Source organism: Cyrtonyx montezumae, unplaced genomic scaffold (genome assembly GCF_038088225.1).
Source record: "Cyrtonyx montezumae isolate F1298 unplaced genomic scaffold, pur_monq_1.0 scaffold_1, whole genome shotgun sequence".
Classification (NCBI taxonomy): domain Eukaryota; kingdom Metazoa; phylum Chordata; class Aves; order Galliformes; family Odontophoridae; genus Cyrtonyx; species Cyrtonyx montezumae.
Genome location: NW_027071825.1, coordinates 20,526,104 through 20,542,500, shown reverse-complemented (window position 1 = coordinate 20,542,500; position 16,397 = coordinate 20,526,104). Strand labels below are relative to the sequence as shown.

The window sequence follows — 16,397 nt, the reverse complement described above, 5'->3', positions numbered from 1 at the left end:
GAAATTGAAACTTAAGTTGTCACTTCAGTACCGATCTCTTGAGAGATATGTAGCTTATTACTTGAAGGGAGGGTTGCAATCAGTCCCAAAGGATGCTTGGTTACGCTAATTGATTGCAAAGCAATGTGTGTCAGGTTCCGTAGACAATTTTCTAGTGTTTCTGGTCTTCAATAATTTTTATTTTGCTGTGCTAATGCAAGTGCTGTAAATTTCTCTGCCATACCTCGACTCACTGTTCCATTTCCATGATTTCCTCTGCTCTGCAGAACTAAGAGGCAGGGTGAGAATGGGCAGTCATGTAGAGGAGAGAAAAAAAAAAAAAAGGCTTGGTTCCCCCTTCTGGGAAAACTGCCAGATATGTACCACTTCAAAAGCTGAAAAGCTGAAATATATTCTAAGAACTTTGATCAACAGTCTTAAAACATTAGGCTAATTCTTCCTTCATTTTCAGTGCATGAGAAACCAAAAAGGTCAAATGTGACTCGAAATGCATGTCAATTAAGGTGGATGTGAATGCTTTGGTGCTTGAAGACAGTCATAAAATCCAGCCTTTCACTGTTAACTGTGAAATTGTTATAACAATGTTTGCATTAAGGATGCAGAGACATTGTAATGTGTACTGTTAATGATATTTCAAGTCAGTAAAATATACTTGAAAATAAAGCTGAATTTTCATGTCAGAAAAAAGATTTTTTTATCTATGAAGAGGACATCATGCTGTCAATACATAGATGATGACTGAACTATATTGGTTGCTCTGAAAGTAATGCTTCCTATCAATTTCCATGGAAACCACAAGAGAGAGCACAATTATACTACTTGGTAGAGCAAATTCTCAGCTAAAAGACACTCTTCAGTACAGTTCCCACCATGATCTATGCATTTTCACTGATGATAACCAGTATCCTGCATGCTGTGCTCATAAAAGTCTGTACCAGTAGAGCTGATCTGCTGTCTTCAGTCCTGAAGCACACCATCTATTGCCTTGCTTTGCTGCATCCATTGTTTTGTTTCCATAAATGGTTGGCTAGCATCAATGAATGCCAATGGGTGCAATTTTTTCCGTGGAATTCAGAGGAATTCAGTGACACACCTCTGTTTCACATGTGCTTCCATGTTGAATGCCATTGTGAGACTGCCCCTCTGCTGCTGGCTGTCACACAGCAACAGAATGGAGCAGAATATTGGTGGGAAGGTTTTATGGGCCAATGCAATAAAATAGAAGGCATTATTTTCATAGTAGAGAAGCCACAGAGGCTGCTATAGAAACCATACAGTAAAATCTAAAAATAGATCTGTTAGTAGGAAATAAATGTAGAGTGTTGCATCTCCTTCCAAGGACTTCATCCTAGTATTATAAGTATCCAGTGCAAGCTGTTGTTTTTCCTGTAAATGTTCCTGACTAGTGCACATCAGGAGGGACAATGTTGTGTGATCTGTAAAATCACTTTCTATAAGAAGCTGGATCCATATGGAAGATTGTTATTTGAATGGAAGGTGTGATTTGGGTAACCTCTAGAGGAAAGAAAAATAAATATTAACTGTGTCATGAATTATTACCTGGAGTTCAAATGTTTTGTGATTTGTTAGATGTGTCACTGACCATTTGGCATGGCTGTGTCAGCTTGTGTAGTTGGTATCTATTTGGACAGGAGACCAACTTAATTGTTACTTCACTTCTGCGGCATTCCTTGGGATTGTCTCAGAAATGCTATTTTATATAAATCACCATCAATTTGCTGTGAAATGTGTTTTAATAGATGTTTTCTCCTATTGAAAAGTGATTAGTTTTTAGAGGATTTCCTGTGAGTCTGCTTTGTGATAGTGTTTCTTCCTTTTAATTTCAGTCACTTTTCAAAATGAATTTTTTTAATTTTTTTTAATGTTTGCTTGTTTGGTGATTCATTAATGGAAGCTTTGCATAGACAAAGTGAGATACTTTTTGTCATGAGAGACATACCCTGTTCTCTGTATTTTAGACCCTTGCTTTTGATTTTCTACTTTTCTCCACTGAGACAATGTCTCTTAAATCCTGTATTTCATGTTTAGAAAAGCAAGCAAAAACCAGACAGAGATCTGGACTTTCTTCTACTATTCCTATTGTTTTTCCTTTTTCATTTCACATCTTAAGTACTGCATAACTCCCTTTCTCATTTTTGCAAGTCTTATACCTCCACCCCTGCTTCGTTTTCTTGGCAAGTCTGAGTCTATAGTTAATCACTTTGTATGGTTCCCCCATCTCTTTGCCCAGAATCTGTTCTAACTTACTGTTCTTTTCCTTTCTTAGAGTTACTGGATCTCAGGCCATTATTTACTCCAAAAGGATTACTGGTTTTGATTATTATTTATTTATTTTTAATGAAGCTTTCAAACAAGAATATTTATTTTGTGCTATAAAAATTTTATTTGGCTGAAATATGCACAATATTGATAAATGTTATATGAATGTGTACAAAATGCATATTTGTGGAGCTCGGTCTGTGCAGAAGCAAGTGGTGCTAATATGCTGTGGGAGGAAGGACAAGCAGATGGTGACAGAAAGCACTCTTACTGCATTTGTTGTTGCTGCTGAGTGCAGATGATACGGAGTAATAGTATTCTTGGTTTTGGTTTCCAGTGGAATATGTAGCAGTGTGAAAACGATTTAACTTGTAATTGCTTTCTAGTAGCTTAAACAGAAAATACAAAATGCTGTGTGTTTTGAGTTATACCCTTTTGTGTTTCATCTCTTGGTGTTAATTAGGGAGATAATGGAACCCTATTTTTGAGATGCTGTTGAAGTATTACCAAAGTAAAACCGCAATTAAAAAATGAATCTTTATTGCTTCACTTTCTTTAATATTTAAATAACACTTTGAGGTGAAGATATATCAGAGAAGATCAACCACAGGTAAGTTTTGAATGCAGCAGTCTAAATGTGAAGAGCTTCTTGATAACTTTAAGTGTGATGTTCAAAATGGACGGAACAGACCATGCCTGATGAAGAAGCAGTATGTGTCTACTTAACTACTGTAAATAATCCTGGGAAGAGAACCATCAGTGCTGCATTTTGGACAGTAAGAACTCCAGCAGTCCCTTAGAAAAAGGAAGGAAGCAGCTGCTAGATTCTGGGAGAAATCTTGAGAAACCACCCTTAATGGACAAAACCTACTCAGCAATTGGTGATTTACAGATGTTCTGCAGTTATACTTGCTTTATCTCTGATCTCCTTGCCTTGATTCTTGCCAGGAGCCGACGAAATACACTCCAGAGCCAAGATTGGAAATTTAATTTTAGGATACTACAGAATGCCAAAAATGGGAGTCGGTGAGGAGATTGGGTTTATAATGTGCCATAAAACCTGTCTTTGTTCCACAGAATACAATCTTGATCCATTAAATTTGTTGGTCACCTTTTCCACTTCCATTTTCCCCACTGTTTGACATACCACCTTTTCCTTCAAAGATGTTAGACTGGAGCAGCTTTTTTTGAACAACTGTTCTCAGTGGTATTGGGCTTATTAAGATGCTCCAGCTATTTCAGACCTATAAGAAGGGGCTGTGTGTCCTAAAACCTTTGCTAGTTCCCTCCCCCCCCTTTGCTATTGGACTAGGTCTGTCCTTAGAATGGCATATCAGTTGTCTTTTTATAATTATTTAATACATTATAGTTCAGGCAAGTCTGTGAATAGGTAGTTGGATTTTTATATGGGGATGTGAACTGTCAAACTGGCATGAATTCCAGTACAAGCTGCTTAAAATAGTGTATTTTAAGAATGTAAATATCTGGTCAGTGACTGTAAAGCTATATTTGCTCAATGTGGTATTTTTAAAATAAACTGTAGCTACTCAGAATATCTTGTGAAACTGCATATTTCAGCGCATCTGCAATTCCATCACTTTTCTGCCTCACTTTGTTCTACCTTTTCTTCCCTTTCATTCAGAAATTGGAGACCTCTGTGTTAGAGATCTAAACAATGCATCCTTTTATCCAGTGCTTAACATTCATTATTCATTGTGCATTGTCAGTGGATTGCTACTTCAGGCCTGAATTAGAGATAATTAATCATAGGAAGGCACTTGTAATTTCACACTTTATGAAGCACTGTTGTCTCAGCACAGCGGTGGCAAAATACTGTAATGCTCATTGTTACTGTTCAGTGCTACCTCTTAATATTTATGTGTGTTCAAGTCTTTATTTTGCTTATTTGTTTGTAGGTTTACATTGCAGCAGATAAATTTGTGTTTTGCTTTAGAGATATTTTTGTTAAGGTATTCTTGTTTTACACCAAATTTTAAACTAATAACCTATTAAATTGTCATTTAAATAGTGAGGTTAAAAAGACCTTTCTTCTTAGTACTGGAGAGGAAATCTTGCTAAAGTGATGGAGGAGCACACGTTCCTCTTTAGAGAAGGGGGATGGAAGTAGGCTCCCACCTTATCACGTTTTGAAAGTGGTGAGATTTGAAATTAACACTGACACGTTCGTTTTACTTGAGAAGTTAAATTGGAAGTTGGTGATGGAGCAAAGACAATCCACGCTTAGAAGCTAAGGCTTGATGTTTTCCATCTGGTGGCTGTTTTGAAGCCTTCTGCTGTGCACGGAGCTTTTGAGGAGCAGTAGGTGCGTGTGTCAGCCTGCATGCAAGAGGTTTACTCAGGAAGCTGATTGCACGTATTGCAGCCTTTTTTGTTTAGTTTACACATCTGCGTAGGGAACAGTTTGTGTTCTGTGCCTTAAAATAGATTACAAGTGGTTCTGAAAGTACTGGTACAGCTGATGCTTCTAGAATGCTGAAAGAACAGTTCTGGTAAGGGCTTTAAGACATCCTCTTACATCTTTCCAGCTCTGTTTGCTCAAGTGCTTTCAGGAATTTCCTGGTAGTTGCTAGACAGGGTACAGCCCTTGTCAGAATGAGATATCTGATGACACTTTATGAAAAGTGATGCATCGTAAAAATATTAGATGCAATTTTTGCATATTAATAGGTTTTCCAGAGCAAACAGTTACTTTGTAGAGATGTTAAACTTTTTGTAGTCCTTGAAAATAAAAATAATACAAATTTTAGGTACAATTGCAATATACTCTGCACAGTTTGTGCAGGCTGGAGAGTATTGCCCTAATGTTGATGATGTAAGTGGAGTCACGTGTTAGAATTTATTGTTAGATTAATGAATGTCCTGATAGGCTAATCAGGATGCAGCAGGTTTTATTACTGACCAGTTAGGCTGTGTGTGTGAGCATCACTGTAAATGCTGCTGGCTCCCAGCAGTTGCTTTGCAAACCTTTTCCTCACAGACCTCCACCACAATTGCTCAGAGCTCCTGGCTGGGAGGAGGAGGATGGCTTGTAGCTCCTTCCTCCTCATCGTGCTGGCTGCTTCCAGGCTGCCTATTGCTAATGCTTTCTGGTGGTCCAAAAGATTAATCACTTCAGTTTCTTTAGATCTTTATTGTGCAAATAAGTCACCTCACTGTAACAACATAGGTACAGGTAAGACCAGTCACTCCTCTGCTGACTGTGTTCTGCTATTGCTAAAAGAGAGTTAGAAGATAAGTTTGAGCAGAGAGGAGTGCTACTCCTGCATGGTAATCTCTCTCCTGCAATTCCTATGGGATGGGTGCTCTGGTTGCTACCAGGTTCCTCCAGTTAATTTTGACCTGTGCTTGAAACAATGTTCTTAAGTTTTTAAACACTTTTTCTGGGCTTCTGTTGTGTTTCGTTTATTTGTTTATTTTTGGTGTGAGATTTTCTTCAGTCTGAATTACCTTCTGATGTTGAAGTGCAGAGGGTTTTTGTTGTGCTCACTTGAGGCTTCTTGTCAGCTGACCTGGCTTAGTGCAGCAGGGGCCTCTGCTCTGAGCAGTCTGGAAGGGAAAGGCAGCATGTTCAGAAAGTTGCTGCCAGCTGGTTTGTATGATGGGGCAGAGGGTTTTCAGAGGCTGTGGGTTTAGTGGTGGTAGTGGTTGTGGTTTTTTTTAATTAATTTTTGTTTGCTTGATTTTTGTTTGTAGCCTCCTCATTGGAGGAAGTTAACATCTTTGGAATGGGAATTCTGGATTTCTAGAAGGTGATTTTTACAGTACTTTGAAGTTACGTTTGGGCTTGTAATGTTTAATAGCAGTGTGTACAGGTTTGGCTTAGGGCTAATTATCCTGTGTTCATCAACAGTAAATTAAAGTGTGCATTTCCAGTGTAAACTCAGTAGAGAATAAACATGCTTAGTCTCTTAGAGATACTTTTCACCCTGGGAAGAGTTTTATGCTCATGGTAAAAGGAGAGAAACGGTGCATAAGGAATTGAGGTTGGAGTGGGAGAATTGTTAGCAGATGCAGACTGCCTTTTTTTATTTTATTTTTTTTTCCTTTACACAATGACAATCCTTGGGTTTTAAATCTTGAAAATGTACTTTGAATAAATTCTCTAAGCAGTGTGGGTAGATCTTGTGTACAGTTTCAGTCCCAAATTCTGTTTGAAGCTCTGATTAGGCTATCCAGTGTGTTGGTGTTCTCCATGCCAGGAGATATCTACATTATTCGTAAGATATGTTCTTGACTCATTATCTAGAACTTAGCAAATGTGTGGAACTTCAAGACTTGCACCTGACCTTCTTTTATATCCTGTGCTACTCAGTATGCACTTTCATTGACTATTTTTGGGAGAGGTGTGTATGTTTTTCAGTTTGCTAGTCTCTTAGTTTGCTGGGAATGCCATTTATGACCTCATGCCTTCCCAATGACTCTCTGTTAATGTGCTGCCTCAAGGATTTAGAAGTTTCCTAAGTGTTTCCTAGGAAAATTATTACAGTCCTTCATGACTGTAGCAAATAAGAGGAGTGTTAGTGTATTTCAAGATGATTAAAGAGTGCTGTTATTTCATTCAGAGTTTAGGCCTATAGCAGATGCAGGCTGTTTCATTTCTTTGGCTATTTGTGATCCCAACCTTAATAAGTAAACTCCCTGCTGTCTTTTCTGTCAGTGTTGTTTGTCTGTTAATACTTGTACCTATAACTTCATATACAGTACTCTTGTCTGTTACATCTGAAATTGCTTTACTTCTTTGTGCTAGCATTGCTTTCTTGTGACTTACCCTGCTGTTACTGTTATGGCCTCCAGAAAACTTGTAGCTCAGTATGTTTATGGCTTATCATCTTGGTGTTCATATAAAAGTAGTTGTGAGATGTTTAATTCCCTTTCTTTCTTGGTAACTTTGTTTTCTTTCCTTCTCTCCTGTTTCTTCTTTCCCATCTCTGGGTTTGGCATTTCATTTGGTGCCTTTGTATGTAGGGTTAGTGGTGAGACGTTACATGGAAGTTTTCAGGTGTGAAGTCAGTAGGAACTTAAGTTAAATATAATCATGTAAGGACTCTTAACAGCCGGAAAAAAATACTGCAGAAAAAGAATTTAAATTAGTGAAGGGTAATGTGGTTAACTGTGCAAGACATAAAGATGCATTGCGAAGTAATTTGGAGCAGATGGGAGGTGGAAAAAAAAGTGAAGAGCAGAGATGCTGAACTGTATAAGGCTGTAAGAGTCAAGGTGACAGATGAGGGTTTAGAAAAAAGCACTGCAGTAAACAAATTACAGAGCCCAAATCACTCCTTCCCTTGCTGAAGGGCTAGAAATGGGAGACGGAGGAATCAGAGGTGACAGTGAAGTTTTGATCCTGAGGGAGCTGAAGTGTATGCCATCTTTAAAGTGAGAACAGAGGGCTGTAGTGAGAGATTAGGACAGAAGGGTGAGCTCAGCTCTCAAAAGATTCAGTTTCTGATAATAGTGTGGAAGAGGGGTGACATCTGGATTGGAACTGACTTGAAGGACAGGTGCTGAATTATTTCCATGTATTTGAACAGATAAGTAGAGGTGGCAGCTAAGCTGGCAGAGAACTTGTACTCTCAGTGTACCTGTTTCCTACAAAAGGACTAAAAGAGTTGGTAGAGCAGCAAACCTGTACTTGGGGAGTGCAATGTTTACGATTGCATGGAGCATTAGGAGTATGTCTTATTACAGTATTGCCTTTTGTTATGCATGTACTGTGTAACTTGAGCTGCTGTGTAGATGACATAATAAAAATGATCACTCAGTGTCCTATTAATGTATCTTATCTTTTGTGCACAGATATTTGATTTAATGGATGCCAAAGCCCGTGCTGACTGCATCAAAGAAATAGATCTTCTTAAGGTAAAAGATTTGTTTTAAAAAATTAAAAATTTGCAGCAATCATTAAAGTACATTTTTTTTAATTTTTTTTCCCTACAGTTATGTTTGAAAGTGTCCACTACTACTTGTGTAGAGCTTTTATAGGCCTCACTTCAGGGGTCTTTAATTGCTTTACAAAGGGAAGTGAATCCCAGAAAACAGTGTAACTTTTCAAGTAGAAGCTACAAAAAATACAGTATTCTAGATAAGTGTATTGTATGCAATGAAATACTGGTTCTAAAGGTTGACTTTACTGTTTCAAGTGAGTCTAGCATGCTGTTACATAGATGCAATCATAGAAGTCTTTTTTTCTTTCAGTGCAACTTTGACATAAAATAGCCACAGTGCTCTTGCAGTCTCATGTTCTTGCAAAATGTTCATTTATAAGTGCTTCTTATGAGCACAAATGTTTTGTATCTTACTGTTGTAAATTTTAGGTGCTTTGCTTGTCTAAATAAGAATGTTTCATTAATAAAAAGTAAGACATCACACTAAGATGTGCATTGTAAATCTGTTTTCTTAGCAACTGAATCATCCAAATGTAATTAAATACTATGCATCATTCATTGAAGACAATGAATTGAATATAGTGTTGGAATTAGCTGATGCTGGAGATCTCTCTAGGATGATAAAGGTAGGAATTAACTTTTTTTAATTACTAAAATATATTAATATCAACTTATCTGGTTATTCTGTCTGATCATTGCTGGATTGAATGTGGTTAAAATAACACTCTACTTTTCTACACAGTACCTGCTATGCTGACTTTTTTTTTAACATATGCCTAGTATTGATTTGCTTGGAAATATTTTTTTTTAGCGCTGTTGCTCACAATGTAAGTGCAGATGGGTTTATAACTAGACTTTGCTTCTAATCTAACAGGGGAGAAGAAAAACCTAAAGGAAAGCACTGTCAGTACCATTCAGAGTGCTACATTTTGATGGCTTTCCTGACTTTTGGCACAGTTGCATTTTTCTATACTTCATAATAGCCCTGAAATCAGAAAGGACTGGTATCAGAAAGGAGGAAGTGGTTGCTTTTTTATCTTGAACTCTGACTGCCAATTGCTTTAGCAAACAAAATAATAATTGAAATGGAAATGGCTGCATCATTTTCTACGTCTGCTTAAATACTTCTTTATCTTGAGACTAACAAATGTTTTGAAAATGTATTTCACAATTTGCTTGAAATCGTATGTACTGCTTGTTGATAGGAGGTTGTGGATTATGGGTTAAGGGCTTTCTTTTGTACTACTTGGACATCGGCTCTTGAGCTGATAGAGAATGTTGATCCAAGAGGTGTTGTTCAAACTTCATGTGCTGAAACATTAACTTTTAACCAGCTTTTCTTATCTTTTTGTCATCTGACAATCATTTCCCCTGTCTCTCTTTTTCCTTTGGGTCTTAGTTTTATTGTGTCTCTTTGGTGTACTTTCTCAGGTGTGTACCAACATTATTGTTGTCAACACAGCGTAACTCTGGGAACAAAGAATGCCAGTCAGTTATCATTCCCTCAGCAACAGCTGGGTACAGGGCAGCATTCTGCCCTTTCATTGAGGATCTACATGAATAGAAATGAATCTCTTCCTTAATTACTTTCATACTGATTTTTTTTCTTTTAAACTCTTGAAGAAAGTTGCCTTCTAGATTGATAACTGTATAGCTGGACAGTCAAAATTTTGTTCTAAACAGGCTGACAATGTTCTGTTAATATTTATATCCAGATATGATACTTTTCTTCATCTCATGAATTATTGATTTTTGTGGGCTTACATTTCATAAAACATAAAGGAAGTTTTGTCTTTTCTTTAGAATGTTCAGTTTTGACACAACAGTTATTAATATGAGTATTCCGTGAGAGATTGCCTCATGGCATGTCTGGTCTTATGACCCATTGAAGCTTTTACTACCCCCTCACTTTTTTTTTTTGTTTAAATCCAGTGTGTGAATAATGGCTCCTTCAGTGCAGTTGGCCTCATTACCTCTTGTCCAAGTTGGTGGGTATTTCTTATAGGCTCGATCTTGGAGGTAGTTTGTGATTGTCCTCTTAACACAGGGATCATGTTTAATGTAGCAAACTTAGATTGCTGTTTGATGTTAATGACAACCTATCAGGCTATTATTAAATATGTATGAGGTGTCACAGTGCACTCAGTTTTCCTATTGCTTGTGGAGAAAATGAATTGGTAGGCTGTTTGGATGATATCAGTGTGAGTGTGGGGGCATCAGTTACAGTGTCTTTTGAACAAAATATTTTAAAAATTGCTTGAAAAATAAGTAATAGGTAATGGTGTGGAAAACTTTTTAGCATAATGTCTGCTTGTCATGTTGCTAAGGTAAGTACATACACTGTGTTATTAAGCAAGCAAACCATGCTTCGGTTTCCAGTATTGCTAGATTGCTGCTCTAAGTTTGCTGGAGAATGTAGAGGCACCCCCAGAGGATTGTTTTGGTATTTGGATGCTGTGTGATTTGTAGAAACAAGGATGAAGCATGTCTTTGAAATTGTAAATGACCATGGCTTGAGTGGCACTGAAACTAGTGTTAACGTCAAGGAAAACTACTTAACTGGTTTACTTGGGTATTTGTTATGACATTATTGGCACATCAGAGAACACTTGCAAAGCTGTGGTGCCTCACAGTGCACCTTAATGAATTCTTTAGTTCTTCCCTTAATGAACCACGTCCTTCCAGTCCAGCTTTTGTACTGTCCCTCTTGTTACCTTGGAATAATACTCTCTTTGTCCCCATTGAGTAGACAACTGAGGAAAATCACTTGATGCATTCATACTGGGGACCAATAATGGATTCTAATAGAATTCATAGAATTTGTTGTATGGAGGGAGGGAAAAAAAAAGAGCTGTGCTTTGGCATTTACAAATCTCATAATGAAATCAGGATCATCTCATGCGCATTCTCTTCTCTCCCTGCACCTCCTCCCCCTCACTCCTATTTAATCCAGGGATTCAATATGAATCTCACTTTGTCTCCCTGCTCTCGTTTTCTCTGTCACACAGATGTATTTCTGTACAGTCTGTCTTCTCAAAAGTGGAAGGTCCGAAAGTGAGAGTGTCTTTTAATCCTAGTTTTTCATGGCCGCATTCTTGAGCATATCATGTTAGTAACGAGGGAAGAAAACCAAACTCTGTCAGTCTGGGAAACAGTTGTTTGACTTCCCATTGGTTTTGCATTAGAACATATACAGCTCTAAACCAACTAAGCCTTGTATAGGCATGGTGAAAGGAGGAAGAAGTCCCATTCTTCTGTGTCTGTAAAATTGACTGCTGGGTAGCATTGCATAGAAGATCTTACAAGTAAATAATTAGTAACTGCTATGCTTCCACTTCCTCATGATCTACTGACTGTCAGTAGCTGTGATCTCTACTTGGGGAATGTGGTGATCTTAAGATAATACTGCTCCCCGGGGTTAAGGGTAGTCATAGTCCTGGTAAAACCATGTAACACTGCCTCCTGTTACGATATATAATATGCTGTAAGGCAGGTTTGGGGCTTGATCTCTTGTTCTGTGTGCGACTGTTCTCTTCCAGCACAGCGACAGGGTGAACCTTGCTTTGTGGTGGCAGAACAGTGGACTTGGTGGATTCAAATTTATTTTTTCTAAAACAATGACTGATACGTACTGGATAAGGAAAATACCGTAAACAAACAATGATCTAATGGCATTAGCCAAGAAAATACATAAGAATCGTTCAGTAGAAAGTAAAAATAAAAAAAAAAAAGACAAAATTGGTGAGGAAAGCCTGTGGTGAAGATGCTAGAATGATAGCACTCAAACTATATTGAAGAATAATTAGGATATTTTAGTTAAAGTGAAAAACTGTCACGTCTGTTTCCCTTCTGTAGATATTTTTAACTTTTTTTTTCTGGCAAATAATCTTGGTGCACCAGAAAAAAATGCAACCTTTAAACTGAATATGTCATGCTGATCTTCAGGAAGTTAATCACATTTTGGGAACAGGCTTGAAAGCTTTCATCTAAAAAGCTGAAAATGTATTAGCAGCTTTCTAAAGAGATAGAAAGAAACTGATTTCTACAAAATGTCACCTATATATTTCACCCATTTTTTCATTCAGACAATTGTATTTTTTTCTGTTACATTAAAAAAAAAAAAGCACAGCTATCTAAATAAAATAAGGAAATATATTAAAACTTAATGAAATATTTTAAAACCATATGAGCTTCATACTGGTTTCTCATGTTTTTGTAGTTGGAAACAGTGTCCTCTTTGTCCTTGACTGAAGGTGTGTGCATTTATGTATTTAATAGGATAATCAAAACAGTGACTATTATAGGTAGCACACCTGAATTACTGGTTGTGGAGTTGCAGTAGCTTGACCTCTGTTTAGACTTCTTTTTTTGTCTTACTGGTTATCTTTTTGACGTTTCATCTGTGCTGATTATTTTGTACTTTGCTACATGAAATTGAGTCAGGGAAGTTCTCTCCTGGGATGCACACCTTTCCACCTCTCCTCATGCCAAAATATATTAGCAATGAACTGTTTTGGAGCATACTTACAGAGCTAAGGGTGTACCTTTGGGCTTTTTGGTGCAATTCAGAGCAGAGGTGGTCTGTTACTTTGCTTCTACTGCATTATGGGACAGCTTTCTTTTCATGAGGGCATATGGAGTGGTATTTCTGCTTCAGTAGTTGACAGCTCAGTCAGCCCAGAGTGCTGCTTTTGCTAACATAAGGCTGCCACAAATGCACTGCAGACTCCCCATGATTTCAACCCAAGTGCTGTACGGTGTGTGGTGACCAGAGAGATGGTGGTGAACATTGATAGCATGTGATAGCAGAAAGTTGCAGTATTTTAGGAGATGGTTGGCCTCAGTGTTTGGCAGGCTGGTGGTGCTGCAGCTGCTGCATTCTGTTGCACACCCAGCTGTGCTGTAGCAGGGCAGGAGCTGCGCTCACTGTTGGGGCTGCTGGAATTCAGTGGTGTGAGACATGAGTTTTTGGTTTGTCAGAACAAAACAAGTCCAACCAAAGTGTTCCATGCCAGCTGACCGTGTCCCTGTGTTTCCACAAAGTGTGGTTTAGTAGAAGGCAGAATCATGGATTTTTCCTTAGCCAAGATGTGATTTTTGTTTGTTTGTTTTAAAATCTAGTGAGCATTTTGTCTGAAGTGCTGTAGCCCCTTGTGTATTGGAGCAGATGTGAAACTTGAGAAGCGGATTTTTCTTACCATGATGGCCGTGAAAACTCACCTGAATTGAATTCTTTTAACAGAAGAGTTTGTATGTGCTTTGCAGAAATGGCTGGGTCACAGCAGCCAAGGCAGTGACATTCCTCCATGGAGAGCTGCACAAACCTCTTACATCTCCTTGTGCTGACAGCTTCACATACCACCTGAGTGACTGAATGCTTCAATCTATAGCATGGGTGACTTAAATGAAATTGCTTTGCCAGAAATCGCTTTTTTCCAGATGTTTTGGATGGGCTTAAACTTTCCTATTTCTCAGAGGGTACTTATTCTTTCTAACAACATAGAGAAGGGTAATCTGAGCTGAATGCGGAAAAGGTGAAAGACCAGGTGTAGAGGAGAGTTGGTTGGGACAAGCTACAAGTCAAGTCCTTCTGAAGTGAGGACAGCAGGTAGGACTGGGACTGGGGAAGGCAAATGTCCTGGGGAACAGCTGGTGAGCAGTCCTTGGGAAAAGGCAAGATTGGAAAGTTATGGTACAAGGCATTAGAGAATGGTGAGTGTATCAGTGAGAGTAAGAGTGATTCACCAGGAGAAATGAAAGTCCAGTGTTGAACACAGTGAGCTGAGTGAAGGAGCAGTGTGTTGCCAGAGAGTAGGACAGATAAGGCAAGGGCCCCAGGAAGGCAATCGAGCTGTCAGCAGGTAGAGAGCCTGGCTGGGGTCACTTGGCCTGGCTGGGGACAGGCAGTGTTTGCATATAACAGAGAAAATGGGATGAAGAGACAGAAATGAGGAGACAGGTCTGACCAGGATGCAGAGAAGAGCTGGATTGTGCAGGGATTAAAGATAGCCCAAATGTAAGGGGGGGGCTTGAGGAACCTGTTCTACAGGGCACTGCCTCCTGGGGCGTGGAATGGGCCCCAAGGTGAAGAGTGTGATTGTTTTGCTACTGTTGCAAACATAATTGTCCACTGGTGGTACCCAGCTGTTCCTGGCTGAGGGATGATGCTTGCTATGCAAGTTGCTTGGTCAGCTCCAGTGCTAGCTGTAAAAGTGCCAACTCTGGTAAGCTGTGTGTGATGGAGAGCCTGCATTTGTTGTTATTTTTATGCTTTGTTTCTTTTTTTTTCCCATTTTTTCTTATTTAATCTAGGGAATTGCATATAACCTAAACAAGCAACATGGAATCTGCAAAATCAAGTAACCAAAGCTAGAAAATAGTATGTATGAATATCTTATGCTCTAGCAATTTACAGGCTTAGCTTTTCCTTGATGAACCACTGTTCAGTGTTAAGGATGCAGCTAATGTGGGAGAGAACTGTGGTAGTGCAGTGTGTGCTGTAATTTGTGCTGCATCCTGTGCTGCAGTGGTAGTTGGCAAGGAATTCAAGGAAGACAGGTTTTGTGGTTAATGCAGTTGAATACTTTCCAAAAGTGGTTGGTTCTCATGGTCTCTGGTGCTGCTGTTCATAAGGGATACTGTATAAATTGCTCGAGCTACTTTTTTGATGGGAACTGTAATTGCTTGTTCTGTATTTCTGATAATCAAGTTAGAACTGGAGTTTGGTTGTATAAGTACAGAGTGTTCACAGCTCCATCTGATTTGAGCAGAAACTGTGCTTTGAAGATGAACTGTTTCATAAAGCAACGGATGACAAAAAGAAGGTCCTTAAGATTGGTGCTAAAAGTAATTTACACTTTTGATCTTAATTCGTTGGTCCCTATTCTAATCTGTAAAATAGAGATATTACCATCTGATCATTTTTAAGGCCATTTGTTAAGATACACTTCACTAAGTTTGTTCTGTTAATTTGATACACAGAGGATGTATTGCAGGAGGCCTTCCTTCCCAACTAATACTTAACAACAGGTTTTGAATAGTGCACTAAGTAAAGCCTAGAGACGTGTTGAACCTGCTTGTTAACTGAGTGTCATGAACGAATGAGAAAATGGTCTTTTGAAATAATAATTAAAAACCAAACAGCACAAAAACTGACAACTATACATCCTCATAAGGAGGAGAAAGTATGTTGACTTTAATTCCAAGGGCTTTGTGGACATGAGTTCAATTCCATATGCTTGACATCATGATTTGGACAGGGTATTATCTTTAAGTTGTTTATATATTTATTTATTTTTTCCATGTTTGTATATTTCCTTTTCATCATACTGATTTATTAAGATAGGCAAATGGGAGTTTTAAAAAGTGACTCCAGGCTCGTAGTATTTTTGTTTAGCTCATGCTTATGTTTTATAATAGAGAACAGATTAGCATTCTCCTGAAATTATGTCATTGATAAAAGCCTCACATATCTGAATATTACTTTCTCAGTGTTCTTTAATGTCATGTCACCTTTGTTCTTTGTTTTTTGATTCTTTTGTGCATTCGTTTTTTCAAATACTTATAAAATATGGACTGTTACTCAAGGATCAAAATGGAGAAAAGAGAAGACAGAGCCCTGCTGAGGTAGGAAGGCTGTTTCTGGTGAGCACCTGATCGCCATGTGTGTGTACTGTGGGGCAGTCTGGCAGGTGCTCTGTTGGTAGGAAGGAGAGCAACAGTGTACCACGTGCAAGTAACCTGTGGGTGTATGCAGCAGGGAAAGCTGTTGTCAGTGTCTGCCACTGGGATAGTAACTGGGCGGATTTTCTGCTAAACTGTTGAGACCATCAGCACCCTTCTGTCTTAGCGACAGTTCCCTTCATGGACACCACACATCTGAAGCTGTTGTGTATACTGGCAGACTTATCAAGGAGCATGATGGTGTCAGTAATCTATGAAAAGTTCACTTGGTGTTTAATATCATGGAGCTCTTCAGGTAGGTCCAACCAGAGCAGAAGTGCTAGGGGTATTTCATCTCTGCCTTTGTTGAGTGCTGTCAGAATTGCCTGCCTCCCTGGCTGTTCTTCAGGGAGAAGGGAGAATTGAAAGGTGAGAGCTAATAATAATTTTTAGTGTTCTTCCTGTTTGAGTTGTCCTGCAAACAATACTTAGAGAATTATTTCTTTTTTTTTTTTTTAGATTTTTCACCAAGTTTATCAGCAAAATTTA

General features: G+C 38.5%; 1 protein-coding gene across 2 annotated transcripts in view; it reads left to right on the top strand.

Moving 5' to 3' along the window:
* Positions 1 to 16,397, top strand: part of NEK7 (NIMA related kinase 7) — a 61,575-nt gene that overhangs the window by 16,313 nt on the left and 28,865 nt on the right. The window contains exons 4-5 of one of the 2 annotated variants that reach the window (XM_065742991.1): positions 8,098 to 8,160; positions 8,702 to 8,812. In XM_065742991.1, the coding sequence (XP_065599063.1) occupies positions 8,098 to 8,160; positions 8,702 to 8,812 (174 nt within the window). The remainder of the gene's footprint in view (positions 1 to 8,097; positions 8,161 to 8,701; positions 8,813 to 16,397) is intronic. The other variant, XM_065742999.1, reaches the window with a different exon arrangement.